Raw genomic sequence first — 17,291 nt, 5'->3', positions numbered from 1 at the left:
CAGTTTTTTTTTTCCTTCAGTCAGGCCAGCCCAGGGCAATGTGTATGTTTATGTGCATGCCTGTGTGTGTGTTGTTATGAGTGAATGAATGCCTTTTGAGGCCCACAGTCTCACATTCAAGCACACACAAAGTTGATAAAAAAATTTCCAGCCTGAAACATAGCCCTTTCTTTTCAGTCTTCATAATACGGTCCCAGGTCAGTGACAGCATGGGTCAGCTAATCTAGTCCAGCAATAAGAACCCCACGGACTTTTCCTAATAACTAAACCAGCAGGAGCTGCAGGTGTCAGGTGTGCGAGCACGTCGACTGCTGCAACCTACATTTCTGAAAAACTGGCAGGCAAAACACTGAAAGACTCAACACTAAAAGGAGAAGCAGGTGCACTGTACAGCAGGTTACAATGTGTGCAGCGGTCTGCTGTGACTACAGTGTTTACCGTGTTCTCTTTGCGACAGCAGGACAGTGTCAATAAAAACTCCACAAGAAGAATAGAGCTTCCACAAACAACCTCCCCTCTTCTAACAGTCTCCTAAAGCAGTGGTTCTCAACCTGTGGGTCGGGACCCCCAAGGGGGTCGCAAGATGATTTCCTGTTCACCAGATGGTTGTTGAGGATAAAATAAAATGACCAATTACCAATATAAACAATGTTCTGAACAGACAAACACCAAAAAAAAAAAAAAAGATTTTGTTACACAAAATAGAAAACTTAAAATTAGCAGTCCAGCAAGTATGATGGGAAATGAGGAACATATTTCAGACTGAAAATGTTTTTACATTACATCAACAGTGATGTATCATGTACCAGTGATATAATTAGTCTTAGAATAGATTTAATTTATTGTACATAAACACACAATATGTAAACTCTGCTGATAAAGGGGTCTCTCTCACATTGAAACATTAACAAAAGATGTACTCTCATGACGTTGTTAAGTAGTGTGGGATCATGGGAGTTGTTAACTTCACTGTTAAACAGCCACCATGGCAGATGAAAATCTATCTGACACGAGGTAATACTAAAGTTTTATTCAGGTTACATTTAGTCACATTCGCTGACTTCCTTCCTCATTCTCTGATGTATCAGAGATATCCTGCGTTTTCCCAGAAGTTAAAGCAACTAGCAGCTAGCTATTAACAGCTAGCAGGAAAGGCACCATTACCTTGAAGAAATGAGAGATTTCTCTGCGTTTGAAGATTGCTGGAAACGTGGGATATTGTAAGCACACAACTCAACAACATAACTTATCTCTAGTGTTTTCTGACATTTTAATGTGGAAATGTTGGATATTATAGTTTTAATCAAACAGCTGTATCCATTCTTTTTAGCTATCACATCAAACGACTACTATGGAGGAATAGTTGCTCGGAAAAACTATTCCAGCTCAAGACTTGGTCCAACATGAGATTGGATAATAAATGGAGACTGTGTCTCAAGGTAGGTCATGTAAAATCCGACAGCAGCACCATCAACTGAAAAATGAAAGGTGCCAGTGATCCTAACAGACCCCCAACCTCGTACCAAGCTTTGGAAATATCACCCTGACTTTTTGCAATATGGATTTTTCGTGTGATCCCAAACACCAACCTGATTAATCTTGGGGGTCCCAGTTTGAAAGAGGTTGAGAACCACTGTCCTGAAGTATTCAAGCACTATCACTATAATACACTGTGGTTGTTGCAGTCACGCAACTCGTTCCCTCCTTGCCTTTCCACCTCATTGCCTTACTTGTTGTTTCCGTCTCTATAATTCTTTCTGTGTGTATCCAATCATTCAAGGACAGCCCAATTCATTCATCCAGTGAGACTGGTGGGTGTGGATTTGTTGAGGATGTAACAAAGGCAGTGTGGTAAATGAAATGGAAGGGACTGCAGATAATAAAACAGGTGTGGATATGCTCCTGGCTTTAAGAATAGCACCCTTAATTCAGGGGAACACAGAGCGACAGAGAGTGAAAAGCCAAACATGGGCAAGTCAGTAAAAAAAACAAAAAAAAAACCACTCCCTTTTTTTCTCAGGCAGCAAAACAAATGACAAAAGTTAAATTGTATTATTGGACCACGTAAAGTAGATGTCTGTGGTGGGAGTCAGTGTGGTGACAATGTGGAAAGCGAGGTAAGAGTGTTAATCAAACACACATAAATGCACACACACAATAGCTCTCCCACACACACACTCCTTGAAGGTCCCCAGTGACATGCTCCCGTTAAATTAAAACATAACGCTTAAAAGTAAAGTAATATTGTCTATATATAGCAGGTTAATATTACTACACTTGTCTCCATGGTAACTAGGTTGAGAGACAGCCATTCTAGGATCGGAGGAGGCAGGTAGGACCTGAAGATAATACTACCAAATCTTCGTGGTAAGAAGACTGGTGTGAAACTACCATACTAGTGGGGCAGTAGGGTGATAGCCTTGTGGAGGCTGTAGTGTACCAGTCGTCATAGTAACAACGGTGTGGGAGCACCACACTGAGATGAATGTTGGGGTTTGGGGATCTGGCAGTGAGATGTGTCCATGATCACTCAGGGTGGGACGGGGGGCAGCTGCCACCTTCGCTGCAGTACCTCATGATCTCTTCCTAGCCACCTCCACGTCCTGGCATTCGACGGCTGACAGCGCTATCAGCATCTGGGCCGCGTAGTAGGTGGCCATGATGATGGCACGTGAATGGGGCACTGGGAAGCAAAACTTGTTGACGGCGATGGTGAGGTCGGAGACCATGAAGAGCACGGCGCCCAGGCAGGCGGACAGCTTGGTCCAGGTCCACAGGTCGTTGGCCAGCTGCAGGCCCGCCACAGCCCTCCAGCCCATGAAGCCGATCAGTGCGATGTAGACGGCCACCAGGTAGGTGAAAGGGCCCGACAGGTAGGGGTACAGCAGCATGTAGCTCAGAGAGGACACAGCAGTGATTATCAGGCCAGCAGACATGTTAAGGGGCTTCATCCCAAAGGCAGACGAGTAGAGGATGTGGGTGATGGCGAACATCAGAAGACCTGTAGGACAATATTATAAAGAAAAAAAAAAAAAAAATATATATATATATATATAAATATATATATATAATCTAAATTACAGTGGTCACGATACCAGAATTTTAAGCTTTGATACAATACTAGCCTAAAAAAAGTAAATGTCTTGAATGAGCACATAGATTTTTTTAATAGCTGCAGCTGTGTTGCTTTCAATACTATAAATACTAAATACCATCATATGAAGAAGTATCATGTCAATCTATCCAGTGCAAAATAAACCTCATGATAGCTATGCATGAAAAGGGTGAAGTGATAAGCTGTTCATAAGTATATAAATACAGTTTGGCTCTATGGCTAGTATTTCTATCTTTGTGATAACTTTGTACTGACCAAGGTCCTTCCTGAGAACTCAAAACAAGTCACAACAAGTCTAAAGGGCCAATAACATGTGAGCAGTCAGTAGCTAAAAACTTAGTAAGAAAACTGTTAACTACAGTTAGTAGTGCAGATCAAAGCTGAACCAGGGGTTATGTCTGTAATCTATGATAGAGGTCTTAAACAAATCTACCTTAATTCACCTTAATTTTGTCTTCCAAGTAGGACTATGATGAACAATACCAAAACTGAACACGCGATAACATAAAAACTCCACGTTACGATAAGTCTGATGTCTACAGCGCTTTTGTTGGTACAAAATTTGTGTTTCAGTTTAACTAAAGTCCCTTGGCTTTCCTGCTTTAATAAAATAAAAGTAGCCAGTTCCAAAAGCATGTGCAAAAATGGGCTTAATTATCTTTAGCAATAAATGTTTGAATTATGTACGTACACTTGCAAAACAAAAATAATACAGCTGTCAGCACTAGTCATTTTAGCAAATAAAATAGAAATATTAAAATGAAATAATTAACCATGTAATGTCACAGTAGATATGGTCTGGTTAGGTATTGAGGCATTTTTATTATGTTATTGCAATAATCAATGTATTGTTGCATCCCACCTAATAAGTTCCCGGATACAATTATGCTATAACCAACAACAATGAAGACCAAAAGTACAAAAACAAGACCAAAGGTGAAATAAACCAAACTGCCCTTGAAAGCTTAATTTGGTCACTTCAATAAAAATAACATTTTGTCATATTTGCTGAAACGGTCACTATATTCTGGCAATAGTACATGAGAATGATAATATGTGAAAAAATCAGGTTCCTCTGGCCCTGGTTTGGCGTGGAAGCTGGCTCTGATTGGTTGTTTTCTTTCAGGTATGGTTCTTGCTGAATTTTCCAATCTTTAAGCAACATGCTAAGGCCTCTGAGACATTGAGAGACCTACAGTAACTTTTAACAGACATATTGTCTCTCCTTCAGACAGTAGATGCAGCTGTCTTCTCCTTTCAGATAAACAAGGGAACAACTTGATAGTGTTGCTATAGTGGCTGAGGTCAGAGAAGCGTTGTCTTGTCTCTCTGAACAGAGAAGACGTAACTGTAATCTGGTTTGGATAACAATGACCCTGATCTGTGGAGCCAGGGGTGTTGAAATATGTCTCAGACCTTGTGTATTCATAATTCCTGTGTTTGGATTTACAGACCAATAGGCTAATTCAGTGTGTTGGGTCTGACCTTATTTGGTCACAGGTTCATCATGACCTTGTCTGTGAATGTTTCAAGATTATCTAGAAGGACTGAACGGAAGGGAACATCAATACCAACTGTGTACTGGTTATTCCTTCATTCTCCTTGATCAAGTATTATTAAACCAGTTTCAGCATAAGACATATTGAACTCCTGTATACTTCCCTCTTCTGATGTATGGGTAAAATGATAAAATCCATGACACTTGCAAGTGTCATAAGGAGCAGGAGGAGCCAGAACAACCTGATTTTTTGACATATTGTCTGTCTCATGTATATAATGAAAGCTTCAGCAAATATGACAAAAGGCTTTTATAGAAGTTACCTATTGTTGCTTTAATGATGTACAGTAAAATACACATGAAAGAGGTGATTACTGTACGAGACAACTGTGACAGAGCAACTCAGCAAATGAAGTTTCTCCTCACCGTGGACAAAGTAGCCCTGTTCCTGCCAGATGAGAAAGGCATCACCCAGAGCAGAAAAGATGAGGCCAGCCAAGATCTTGCGGGCACTGGAGTGAGCACCTAGGAAGCTGAAGCCGTGTGCCAGCAAAAACACCCACAGGCAGAAGATGGGTAGACATTTGATCAGCGCGCTGAACCAGGATGGACTGGAGGTGGGCAGCCACAGGACAAAATACACACAGGTTGCCTTGAAGAATGGCACCAGCTTGGGGCCTTCACTCTTGACCTGGAAACAGATTAAATATTAACATTATTATTGTAAACACACTTACATGAGGTGATTCTATTCAGTGACTCCAAACAACTACATTTATTAAAAGGGCTTTTATCTCAAGGCAGAGGGCTTGAAATAGAAAAGAGTCTGTACTTCCTGTGTTTGACATTCTGTATCTCACATCTTTAATAAAGAGGGAACATATGCTGCAAAGTTTAGGGACTTCTACTTATTTGGGACAGTGGTTTGTTTTCCGTCGAGAACAGACTTGCTTTGTGCGGTCATTAGTTTACATCACTGTGTCAGACATGCACGTGTTTTGTGGCTGAAGTGAAACTCTGCAGAAACAGCAAGTAAAAAGGGAAATGCAAAAAGCTCCTACACTGTCCCTTTGACTCCTTGTAACCTTTTATTCTATTCATTTTTGACTCTATCCGCATTTTGTTTTTGTTTCTCCTCTCCTCCCCTGCTTCACCATTGTGTCTGTGTCTCATGTTCTTGAGAACTATGTAGTGTATTCAAGTCTCCATTTCTCCTTTCCAACTGTGTTACCAGTCATATTTCCTCCTGTCCAAACAGATGAGGCCCAACGGGGACACAAAAATACAAAAACAGGGCTTGAAAGAGGTTTCACAACACCTCTGGAATGACCACCCACCTATGGTTCTGAGAATCAGTCTCTATCTAGAAGACCCCAGGGACCAAAGAGGGAGAAGAAAGACGAGGCTGAGAGGTAAGAGGGAGAGAAACTGAGTGAGGGTTCACTAGAGCTGAGCACACTAGAAGAGAGATCAGGAGGATACAAGTGAGACAGGGAGGGGACAATGAGGACTAGGGGATAGTGCAACAGGGAAAGGGTCATAAAGACTGGGCTGCTATTTGAAGTCCTGGTTCAATCCCACTCCACAAACACTCTGTGGAAAAGTAAAACGATGCCAATGACAGCAGTGCTCTGATTGTAATAATATTCACAAAAGAATAAGTAAGGGAAGTGGAGCTTTGGGGGAGGGGGGCAGTGAGTGAAACGAGGTTGCTGGCATTCAGATGACAGCTGGATTTAGGAGTGGACAAGTGAGTAGGGAGAGAGGGGAGAAGGAGAGCAGGTGAGAGAAAATGAGGGGGTCATTCTAGTTCATATGGTGTATGCTCCTGGAGGACGGGAGGAAGGGGAGTCCCCTGATTGCACAACTGCTCAATGAAACAGAGTGACCTGCAGTCTGCCCTGGTGTGGCGAACACAGCAGGAGAACAATAGTGACACACAAGTTCACGCATTTTAAAATCACACATCTTTACTTTCTTTCTTTCTTTATGACCATAAACTGAATATTTTTAGGTTGCGGGCAAAACAAAACATTTGAAGACATCAGCCTGCACTTTGGGAAAGACTGACCAACATTTTTCACCATTTTCTGACATTTTATAGACCAAACAACTATTAAGTGATTAATCAAAAAATAATCTACCAATTAATCCACTATAAAAATAATCATTAGTCTCAGAAATAATATGTAAAGGGAGAGTTATTATTATAATTATATGCACATCATACCGGAGCAAGCTTATCACAAACAGTGTCAAAGAATAAAGGTAACACCTAGACACTTACTTAATAACACAAAAGTTTAATAATGACAATGTTTCAATCCCACTTGGCTCTTCATTACATCAGCATTGTCATTATTAAACTTTTGTAGCAAATATAACAATATTTTTGACCAAAAAGCATGATATCCATATTGACACAATGTTATAGGGATGATTCTTGGTGTTTTCACAAAATTAACACAATGAGGTTTTTGATGATTTGTAGATATAATGGCTAAATGGGCAAAAACAAATAATAGTACAGTCTGACAAGTTTGTAAAATTACACCACTTTACTCTAATGCAGGCTTTTAAACCAGAAAAAGACAACATATCACAATATAATGTAATATCCAAAATCTAAGACAATATCTACCCTCATATCGCGACATCTATATAATATCAATATATTGCCCAGCCCTAGACTATGGTGATGCACTTATCACAAATTTTCTAATAAAATGCCTACTGAGAAGCCACGATGCACTCAAATTTTGCTGCAGAATATCACTGACATTTTAGATGAACCATACTGACCTTCTCATCATTAAGATCTGTTGTTGAGGACGGCTTTGTCACATGGCCAGAACCATAAATTGAACATTTTATTGTCAACTACACTTCCAAACTGTGGAATATCATTTCCGAAAATATCAGGAACTTTGCTGTTTCAACGTCTATGTACCTGTGTTTTTTTTTATCACTACTTTTAGTTTTGTTCTTATTGCAGGGCTTTGGTAAATACTCGATTCTCATTGGTCAGTTACAGCAATCTAAGGTCTGTTATTTCCGCATGGCACATGGTTACTATGAAGAACAGACCAATGCGAGGGACGCAGTTCTGATCATAGACTCTGGAGGAGCAATGACATTATTTTTAAATTAATATTTTGAAAATTGTTTTTCAAGCAAGTAGCTGTGTAATAAGTGGTATAATGTGTGCAATATCCATAATGATTATTTCACAATAATGACCTGCTCACTATACATTACGCATGGCTTTGTTAAATACTTGATTCTGATTGGTGAGTTACAACATTCTATGGTCTGTTATTTCTGATAAACAGACACTGTTCTGATAAAACACTCTGGAGGGCTATAAAATGTTTTTTAAATTTCTTTATATAACCAATGGTATGTAGAAGGAACTTAATTATTATAGGCCTTACTGTTTGACAGCTGTAATCATGGCTTCTGTCTGACTCTGTGTGTTTGTGCAAGTGTGTGTTCTTACAAAACTTAGGGCAGTTTCAGTCTTTTTTTTTTTTTTGCTCCAAGAGTTTAGTCTGCCAACTAAATCGGAAAAAGAGAGAAATAACAGGTTTACCACAATCACAAGACTCTGAAATCTGATCTGACAAGACTGAGATAATTATCAAATTAAGCTGGTAGAGCCACATTATGCCGTGACTTTTACAAACAAAAAAATATCTTTGTTAGCTTTCTACTTACATGCCTGTTTAAGAAATCATAGGGCTCTTCCAGATGCAAGAAACATGACAGAACTTTTTCCATAGTGGCAAAATTAAAACTAAGTGTACGATGTAAACACTTATGCCCCCCTCTTAACTCCATTACTTTGCCTGGTCTTTATAAAACAAATGAAGACATAAATAAACACTAAAGCTAGCCTTGTAAGAGAAATGTGTGTGTGCATGTGTATGTATGTGAGTGTATGGTGAGTGTATCTATCCTACTAAAGACCCAATGGGTGCCAAGCAGCACTCCCAGACTAGCCAATATCATAACTGTTTATCTGGTCACCGGTGGCTGCTTGAGCACCGGACACAAGAAACAAAACATATTTCTGTTGTACTGTTAGGATTCAAGGAGGCAACATCATTTCACAGATAGTAATAAGTTCAATGAGGGAATACTTTGCTTTGGGAAGATCTGCAGGCCACGCAGCGGTGATGTTTAGGCTCAACGTTCCATGATCACAAACAGCTTGATTGTTATCTGTGGGAAAAATGAACTCTAAAGACATGAAGATTGCCAGAATCCAGTAGGGCGGGAGGAAGGTGGGAGGAAGTCAGAGATTCCCATAACCTTTGGTCCTAGTCATGCTGCTTTTGAGCCATACTTTGCAGTTTCCTTTTTCATTGTTGTTCATGTAAACTTACTGTACACAATAAGAAAAGGGCTTCAAGTAGGATAAAGACAAGCCTAAACAGCATGGAGTGCATGGGAAAACACCAAGTTCACAAAGCAAGCATACAAAATCCACTCTTTCAAATCTTGCAAGAAAAGTGTATCTGATTGTACCATTAGCTCAAAGGAGGGCAACCATTTTTCATGGGGGGCATGAGAAATCGATCAGACCGCCATGGGCCAGACACAAATGTCATAGAAGGTTCTAATAAAGGAATCCTTAGAAGTGTTCTAAATAGGGCACACTGTCACGTAGAAATCTTTGGGCTAATAGCTGGCTAACACCGTAAAGTCCTTCTGCTGATTTCTTTCCGAATTGCCATGTGACAGACTTGTGGGTAATAACTGTTGTTGGCAGGCGCTGAGTGAAAAAAGTTGCAGCTTAATATAAAAAATAATGTTATTACTGTATTAATGAACATAGCACTGACGCCTTTCAAAAAAAGAAGGCCTGATAATAGTTTGACGGAAAGAAAAATTATATCAACAGTCTGTGAGATTTTAACTGCAATATTTCCAAGTGCTCATGATGGCCTTGTGGGCCACTTGGAACCTGCCAGTGGGCCGGATGTATTTTACCCAGGTCTGCATTACCTGGACTGAAATCTCCAACAGTGCTAAAATGACAAATAGTCCACATGCCTCAATTTATTTTCATTTTCAAAAAAATTATCATGTCTGGAGACTATTATTACTTTGGTCAAATCACCTACCATTACTGCTGTAATATCTGATGTAATTGTTCTTGTTCGTAATATAGGGCTCCCTGTCCTATTAAGCTAAAAAGTGATTGCATGAAATTATTACATCAATTGGTGGGACATAATTGGTGGAATTCATAAACTGGTCCACGGTGGATGTAATGGATTTATTTCTCTAAGGCTCGACTTAGTTCTCCTGTTCCATGCCTTGTAGTGGAATGAGATAGTCAGCGTTTTGTGGCACGGCGTCATCAGCTGTAACCTACTCCATTCACTGATTGAGGCAATGGTTTGTCTACAGGGACACTGAAGGGGACATTAGCGAAGGCTGTAAGCTCTGTATGCTGATAGTCAGCTGTCAACAGCCTGAAAGAACAGAACATACTGCCTCATTTGGGAGGCAAATGAAATGAATCATTGTGTTATCATCTTGCTGTCTGAATGATCACATTATAAATAAACACTGTTTGCAAAAGTGCTGTTACACAAACACCTGCCTCTGTCCTCCTGCTGAATAATATGGTTAATGATTGACTGTATCTGCATGGTCACTAACAAGCAATAGGGTTTTCTGGCTGGAATGACCCCTTTTCCAAACTGGCCTAATATACAATTCCAAAGAAATAATGGTACCAAACTGCAAATACCTGTTTTTCAAGCTAGCAAATGACAGAGAATTACTGGCAATCTTGCATTATTTGGGAGTTTAAAAAAATATATATATAAAATGATTGATGGATGTTCTTAAATGTTTTACTGATTTGCTAATTAGTAACTAATTTGTAACTGGCCAGACTATCAGAAACTTATTTGGCCCTAAACTTGTCTTGTAGCCACAGACCACGAACGAGCAAGCAGCTGTTAGGCACTAATGCTTCTGCACCAACCATAAACCAACAAAAGCACCACACTGAAGCATTGAATAACAGCCAACAACCAGGATGAAGATCTATTCAACCATACATACAAATGTCATTCTGGGTCATATACCAGCCAAGTGTCAGAAACATGATACCTGTAAACATACAGTATAAAAGACCTGCAAACTCTTTGCCCGAGGGAGACTGTAACTTAAGTATGGTCCTGGCAGGGACAGCTGGCATGTGAGTCATATGACAATGTTATTTCTATGTAGCATCACACAACGGTTTCCTTCCTTCCAGCTGCTTTAACTCCAAGGATAAGTTGAGGTCAGCTGCGGACAAGCAGTACAGTACAGCTCAATGTGCACAAAGGAATACAAAACTTGATTTCAGTTGAGCCATGCGCCTTCGTAACATAATATTTTTGCTGCATTATATACATGTAAATTCTAATGTATGTGAAGTAAGCGAGTTTTGGGGACAAGGGACAATAGTGAGACACTTCAGTAATTGCGTCAATAAAGCCAAAGAGGAAAGTCAAGCACCTGCTACATCTCTGGGCTACAACAGGCACCTGCCAGCAAGTCCACATTAGTCAGCTGAGACAAGTGTCTGCTGGTTTGGCTGTCCTCCGATTGGCTGATTCTACATCATCTGTAGGGTAAGAGTTGATAAATTACCACAGCACAGCACAACAGTCTGTTCACCAGTGTGACAATGTTTATCAAAACCTAGTTTAAAGTCAGAAATAAAAGAAAGCCTAAATGTAGCTGGATAAGTAGATGTAATCAAAGAGTTATAGCAGCATCTTATGGAGTAATGACCCCTGTTCACAATATATTTGACCTCTGAGCATAATTATATATCATATGATGTTATATAATGTGAAGAATATTATAAATTTGGTCTGGGCAATATGGACAAAATCAAAAAATACCAATATTTTTACGTAAGTACTTCTACTTTTATTATTACCAGTATTGTAGTAATGACTGTTGGTGGTCTGACAAAATATTGATACTGTGAGATTTTTGATAAATAATGATGAGTAATGTAGATATTATGACTAATCCGGTAAATCCAAATAATTGAACAACTACAACAACCTGGTAAGTTCACTTAACTGTAATGCAGCCTTTAAAACCAGGAGAATTATATCATACCATGATATAACAAAATCCAAAATCAAAACGATACCAAATCTCATATCAGCATTTCGATATAATACAGATATATTGTCCAGACTAATCTGAGGGAGACAAATATATTCTCTACCATACACTATCCAGCAGCTCTCAGTACATGCTTCTACATGCCTCCCTCTTGCTGTAATACTGGGGAAAAGGCTTTATAGAAGTTAAGCAAACCCAGGAGCTGCACAGCATCTTCATCACTAAGGCAACCAGTTTATATGGCAAGCATTCCTCCACACAGGCTCATCTCACATAATCACACAGGCTACACATCAGGGTTTTACCGCAGGCCAAGTTACACCACACCATCCTACATGGCCCCTGCAAATGGGGTAGAATTTCATAGCAGCTTTGTCAAAGTAAGAAGATGCTGGCACGAGTTAAATTATTCATGTGGCTGTCACTTTTTTTGTCAAAATTGCCAACTTCCTGCAGTGGCACTTGTGTGAATTATGTAGCAAATACGCAGGCTAAACAATAGAGTCTATAAAGCACAGCTACAGCAAAGAAGATGAAAAGCAAGGCAGCCACAGCACAGCACAGCACCGCTCGGCGCATGCGTGACTGGAGGGTACAGGAAAGAAAAAAAGACAAAAAAGGTCGTCACATGACAGGTTTTCTTTTTGTCAGGGGCTGCCTTTGGAAATTTGTAGAAATGTCCTTCTGTACGTGCAAAATCGAAGAGGCACAGCGTGAACAGCCGATGCCGTATGTGTCAAAATGTCAAGGAAAAGACCACACTGGACATAAAAGTTCCTGCTTTGAGTCTCCAACACATACAGATGCACACAATTAAATAAGGAGGCAGTAAGACTCGTGGATATCCACGGTGCAGAATATTTACAATTTAGGAAGGAGAGATTCTTATTTAAGCTACTGCTATTTAAGTTATCACCTAAAGAGCATGCGCTGGCCTTCGAGGACAAACTTTGACATGATAAGCTATGAATAATAACGCAAATAAAACATTAGACGCCGATTTAGCAACTCGCAGCAGTCGATACTGAACATATAATGATAGAAACATGAATAAAGATGGATTACTTTATGGACGGAAGTGTTTTTATCATGTAGCTAAACTAGCTCCCAATATTATTCCTCCTTACTGTGGATATGAATGTTGCTTTGAAGATGATAGTCAACTCACCACTGTTACCGGAGAAACCATTTCTCACTCGCTGGTGTCCGTGTCTGTAAAAAAAGGTTTATAATATACAAACTCGGTCTAGATCCTCCTGTTTACCTTGCTTTGAACGGGGATGCCGATTGTTTTTGTCCTCGCTTTGGTGGGCGGTCCGAGGTCTAGTGGGAGGGAAGATGCCGGCCGTAACATTGGGTCCTGTCTAGAAGGGAACCACAAACCCGCGAAAGATCTCGCGAGAGTGGTCATTTTAACACAAGTCATGATCTTTCTATAACCTTATCCAACTGTTTTCTGTACCTAAACACGTACTTATCACAGCGTTCCCACACTATAAAACGTAATTAATTCGTGTAGGGTGCGCAGAGGAGAAAGAACGTGTACAAATCTCGCGAGAGTTCCGCGAATCAACGATTCCCTTCTAGGCACAGCAAAAACGTGGGTAGGGCTTTCTCTGTTGACCAATAGGAGCAGAGAGTGGTCGTGACGGGGGCGGGCTAGTCTATGGATAGGAGGAGTCATCCTACTGTTTACATATCGGAGCAGATGGCCTCTATTTACACTTTGCAGAAATTGAGCTAGTTGGTGACATTTGTTTCGGGCTTAATTTTAGATTGTGAGCTGACGATACCTTGTGAATGGGTCAGATTAGACCAGAGAACGCAGACAAAAAGCCTGAAAAATTAAAAATCGGTGCGCTCGAAATGATATTCTATGAAAATAACTTGATCCGGAGCTGTCTGCGGATCTTCTGTCTGATTTTCCATCAGTTTGTGTTTTTGTTCAGATGCATATTCAGGCCGTCCACTGTGGTTGTTTTATATTAGGCATTACCAGAAGTTTTACCTCCAAATCCCATGATCAGCGCAAAAATAGTATGGAAATGCTCCTCAATTTTGAATATCAGTGATATTAAAGGATGAGTTTAGACTGAACCAAATTAAACTCTGCAGCCAAGAGGTTTTCAAAGTGATAGGAGGTCCTCCCCGGGGGAAGTCCAGTTTCAGTGAAAATTACATTAAATATTGTTGTCAAAAGGCGATCACATTGACACAACACAGTTCAGCTAGGCTATTCTGAGATACAGTATTGGGATTTTTTTTTACTGTTTTTTCCACTATCCCAAAGTCAGAAACTAATAAATGTATGGTGTATCACAGTCTGCAGGTGTATCTCACCTTTTGCGAACATGTGAAAAAAGCAAGTGTGAATGGGCAAAAAAAACCTCATAAAATTATAGAAAATTATAGTTTGTGAATCTGTAATAAAGTTTTGCAGGTATATAATTATTTAGTGCTGATATAAAAAAAACATTTTGTGCACACTATGCAAAAAAGAAAACATATTTTGCGGTTATTTTGACAGATGGCGACTGCAATATGTGTCACGTTTGATGTGAATCTGACACAGGCATGTTCCCGTAAAATTGGGGAATATGAAAGAAAAGGTCGGGCCAGCTCTGTAGCATCACAACACTTCATTTATAAGGTTACACGCTTTACTTTCATCACAGCAGCCCTTGGGATTTGGATCTTGTAGTTCGCCATATTGCTATATAATCTGTCGATCATTTGTTCAACCCTAGACCACAAAGATATATGCACACGCGTAAAAAAGCTTTTGTAGCTGTAGAAATATTCTGTGGATGTGTAACTAATTAACATTTGTGCAGAATATCAACAGCGAGGTTTCACACAGTCTGAGAAATGGACACAAAAATTTGACACTGAAATAGATCGACACAATATCTACAGCGAAGCCTTATAATCTTAACATTAACAGTATCAAACAGTGTGTATGTATGGAGAAACTTAATGAATATAATGTAATTTTGTGTGTCTGCGCGTCTGTGTGTTAATAAAAGATTTTAATATTCATTTATATATAAAAACATATATTTTTTAATGCAACAGAAACATGCTGGAATGTCAGCATGTTATTTATTCATTTTTTTCTTTATTTTTTTAAACTAATTTTAATCTCTGTACTTGGGATGTGACTATGCATTGCTTTTATGGTGTGTTGTTTTACTTGCTGTTTCTTTCTGCTCATATTTTTTATTTTTTCATGTACAGCACTTTGTAACTTTGTTAAGAAAAGTGATATATAAATAAAGTTTATTATTATTATCATTATTAATATTATTATTCGTTGGGACATTCGTCTTAGAACGTAATGACGTCAACACGTAGAAGAGGCGCTGGCACAGGGGGCGTTATGGTATGACGTCACCACACTTCAAACCCGCGGGTACAGTGACGTCATCAAACACACACGGACACACCAAATAGCACAACACAGAATGTTTGTTTTTCTTCTATAGTGTTTAAACAAACTTAAAAGGAATATTTCTTTTTATTATTTATTTATATTTATTTATTAATATTAGTCGTACAGTGGGAAAATTTGCAAGTATGTCTCAACATAATTCCAGCATCACCCAGTGTAGTTCATGTGCTTCAGATGAGCCACGTCTACAAAGAATTAATGCGCAAGAAACAAGCTGTATAACCTATGAGATGGACAACTCTGAACTCCAATCTCAGGAAAGTGTGAATCAGTTGGAGTCAGAAGATTTGAGGGCCAGGGAGACCCATCTTACAGAGGAAATCAGACAGCAGGAGTCGCTACAGTCAGAGAGAAGGGCCCTTGAGTCTGAGTTAAAAGATGTGAGGTGTGAGAAAATTAGACAGCAGGAGGTGCTACATTCAGAGATAAATATGCTCAAAGTGAAGGGTCAAGATTATTTCGACAGTACACCCTGTAGTTCACCGCATTCAATTGAGTTATATCTACAAAGAATTCAAGAACTGGAAATGAGCTGTGTAAATTATCAGAAGGAAAACTCTGGACTCCAATCTCAGGTGAGAGCACATCAGCAAGACTTACAACATTTGAGGGCCAATGAGAGCTGCCTTTCAGAGAAAATACAATATTACAAGGATGAGCTCATACAATGTCAAGAAGCCTGGAGGAGCTTTAATTCTCAGTTGGATATTAAGATACAGGAACTAGGGAATAAGTCACGCAATGACAAGCAGGAGAAATTACTGAAGTCTGTGATAAGAGATTTGAAGGCTGAGAAAATCAGTCAGCAAGAGTCACTACAGTCAGAGATCGATGAGCTTGAGTCTGAGTTAAAAGATTTGAAGGCTGAGAAAATCAGACAGCAGGAGTCACTGCAATCAGAGATAAGGACACTTGAGTCTGAGTTAAAAGATTGGAAGGCTGAGGAAATCAGTCAGAAAGAGTCACTACAATCAGAGATAAGGACACTTGAGTCTAAGTTAAAAGATTTGACGGCTGAGAAAATCAAACAGCAGGAGTCACTACAGTCAGAGATAGATGCGCTTCAGTCTGAATTAAATAATGTGCAGGCTGAGAAAATCAAACAGCAGGAGTCACTACAGTCAGAGATAGATGAGCTTGAGTCTGAATTAAATTATGTGCAGGCTGAGAAAATCAAACAGCAGGAGTCACTACAGTCAGAGATAGATGAGCTTGAGTCTGAATTAAATAACGTGCAGGCTGAGAAAATCAAACAGCAGGAGTCACTACAGTCAGAGATAGATGCGCTTCAGTCTGAATTAAATAATGTGCAGGCTGAGAAAATCAGACAGCAGGAGTCACTACAGTCAGAGATAGATGCGCTTCAGTCTGAATTAAATAATGTGCAGGCTGAGAAAATCAGACAGCAGGAGTCACTACAGTCAGAGATAGATGCGCTTCAGTCTGAATTAAATAATGTGCAGGCTGAGAAAATCAGACAGCAGGAGTCACTACAGTCAGAGATAGATGCGCTTCAGTCTGAATTAAATAACGTGCAGGCTGAGAAAATCAAACAGCAGGAGTCACTACAGTCAGAGATAGATGCGCTTCAGTCTGAATTAAATAACGTGCAGGCTGAGAAAATCAAACAGCAGGAGTCACAACAGTCAGAGATAGATGAGCTTGAGTCTGAATTAAATAACGTGCAGGCTGAGAAAATCAGACAGCAGGAGTCACTACAGTCAGAGATAGATGAGCTTGAGTCTGAATTAAATAATGTGCAGGCTGAGAAAATCAGACAGCAGGAGTCACTACAGTCAGAGATAGATGCGCTTCAGTCTGAATTAAGTAACGTGCAGGCTGAGAAAATCAAACAGCAGGAGTCACTACAGTCAGAGATAGATGCGCTTCAGTCTGAATTAAATAAAGTGCAGGCTGAGAAAATCAGACAGCAGGAGTCACTACAGTCAGAGATAGATGCGCTTCAGTCTGAATTAAATAATGTGCAGGCTGAGAAAATCAGACAGCAGGAGTCACTACAGTCAGAGATAGATGCGCTTCAGTCTGAATTAAATAATGTGCAGGCTGAGAAAATC

At 39.7% G+C, this 17,291-nt stretch overlaps 1 protein-coding gene across 1 annotated transcript; it reads right to left on the bottom strand.

Annotated features, from left to right (window-relative positions):
• Window positions 1-1,171: 1,171 nt before the first annotated feature.
• Window positions 1,172-13,076, bottom strand: tmem86a (transmembrane protein 86A). The gene is made up of 3 exons (XM_084734329.1): window positions 12,934-13,076; window positions 5,040-5,304; window positions 1,172-3,001 (listed from the first exon to the last, which is right to left on the bottom strand). Exons 1-3 carry the CDS (start codon window positions 12,952-12,954, stop codon window positions 2,574-2,576), a joined length of 714 nt encoding a protein of 237 aa, XP_084590455.1. The 5' UTR covers window positions 12,955-13,076; the 3' UTR covers window positions 1,172-2,573.
• Between the last annotated feature and the right edge of the window lie 4,215 nt (window positions 13,077-17,291).

The sequence above is a fragment of the Lutjanus erythropterus genome, chromosome 13 (genome assembly GCF_056507025.1).
Source record: "Lutjanus erythropterus isolate fLutEry1 chromosome 13, fLutEry1.hap2, whole genome shotgun sequence".
Classification (NCBI taxonomy): Eukaryota; Metazoa; Chordata; class Actinopteri; order Lutjaniformes; family Lutjanidae; genus Lutjanus; species Lutjanus erythropterus.
Note: the sequence above shows the minus strand (reverse complement) of the source record. Positions and strands in the feature narration are given on the sequence as shown.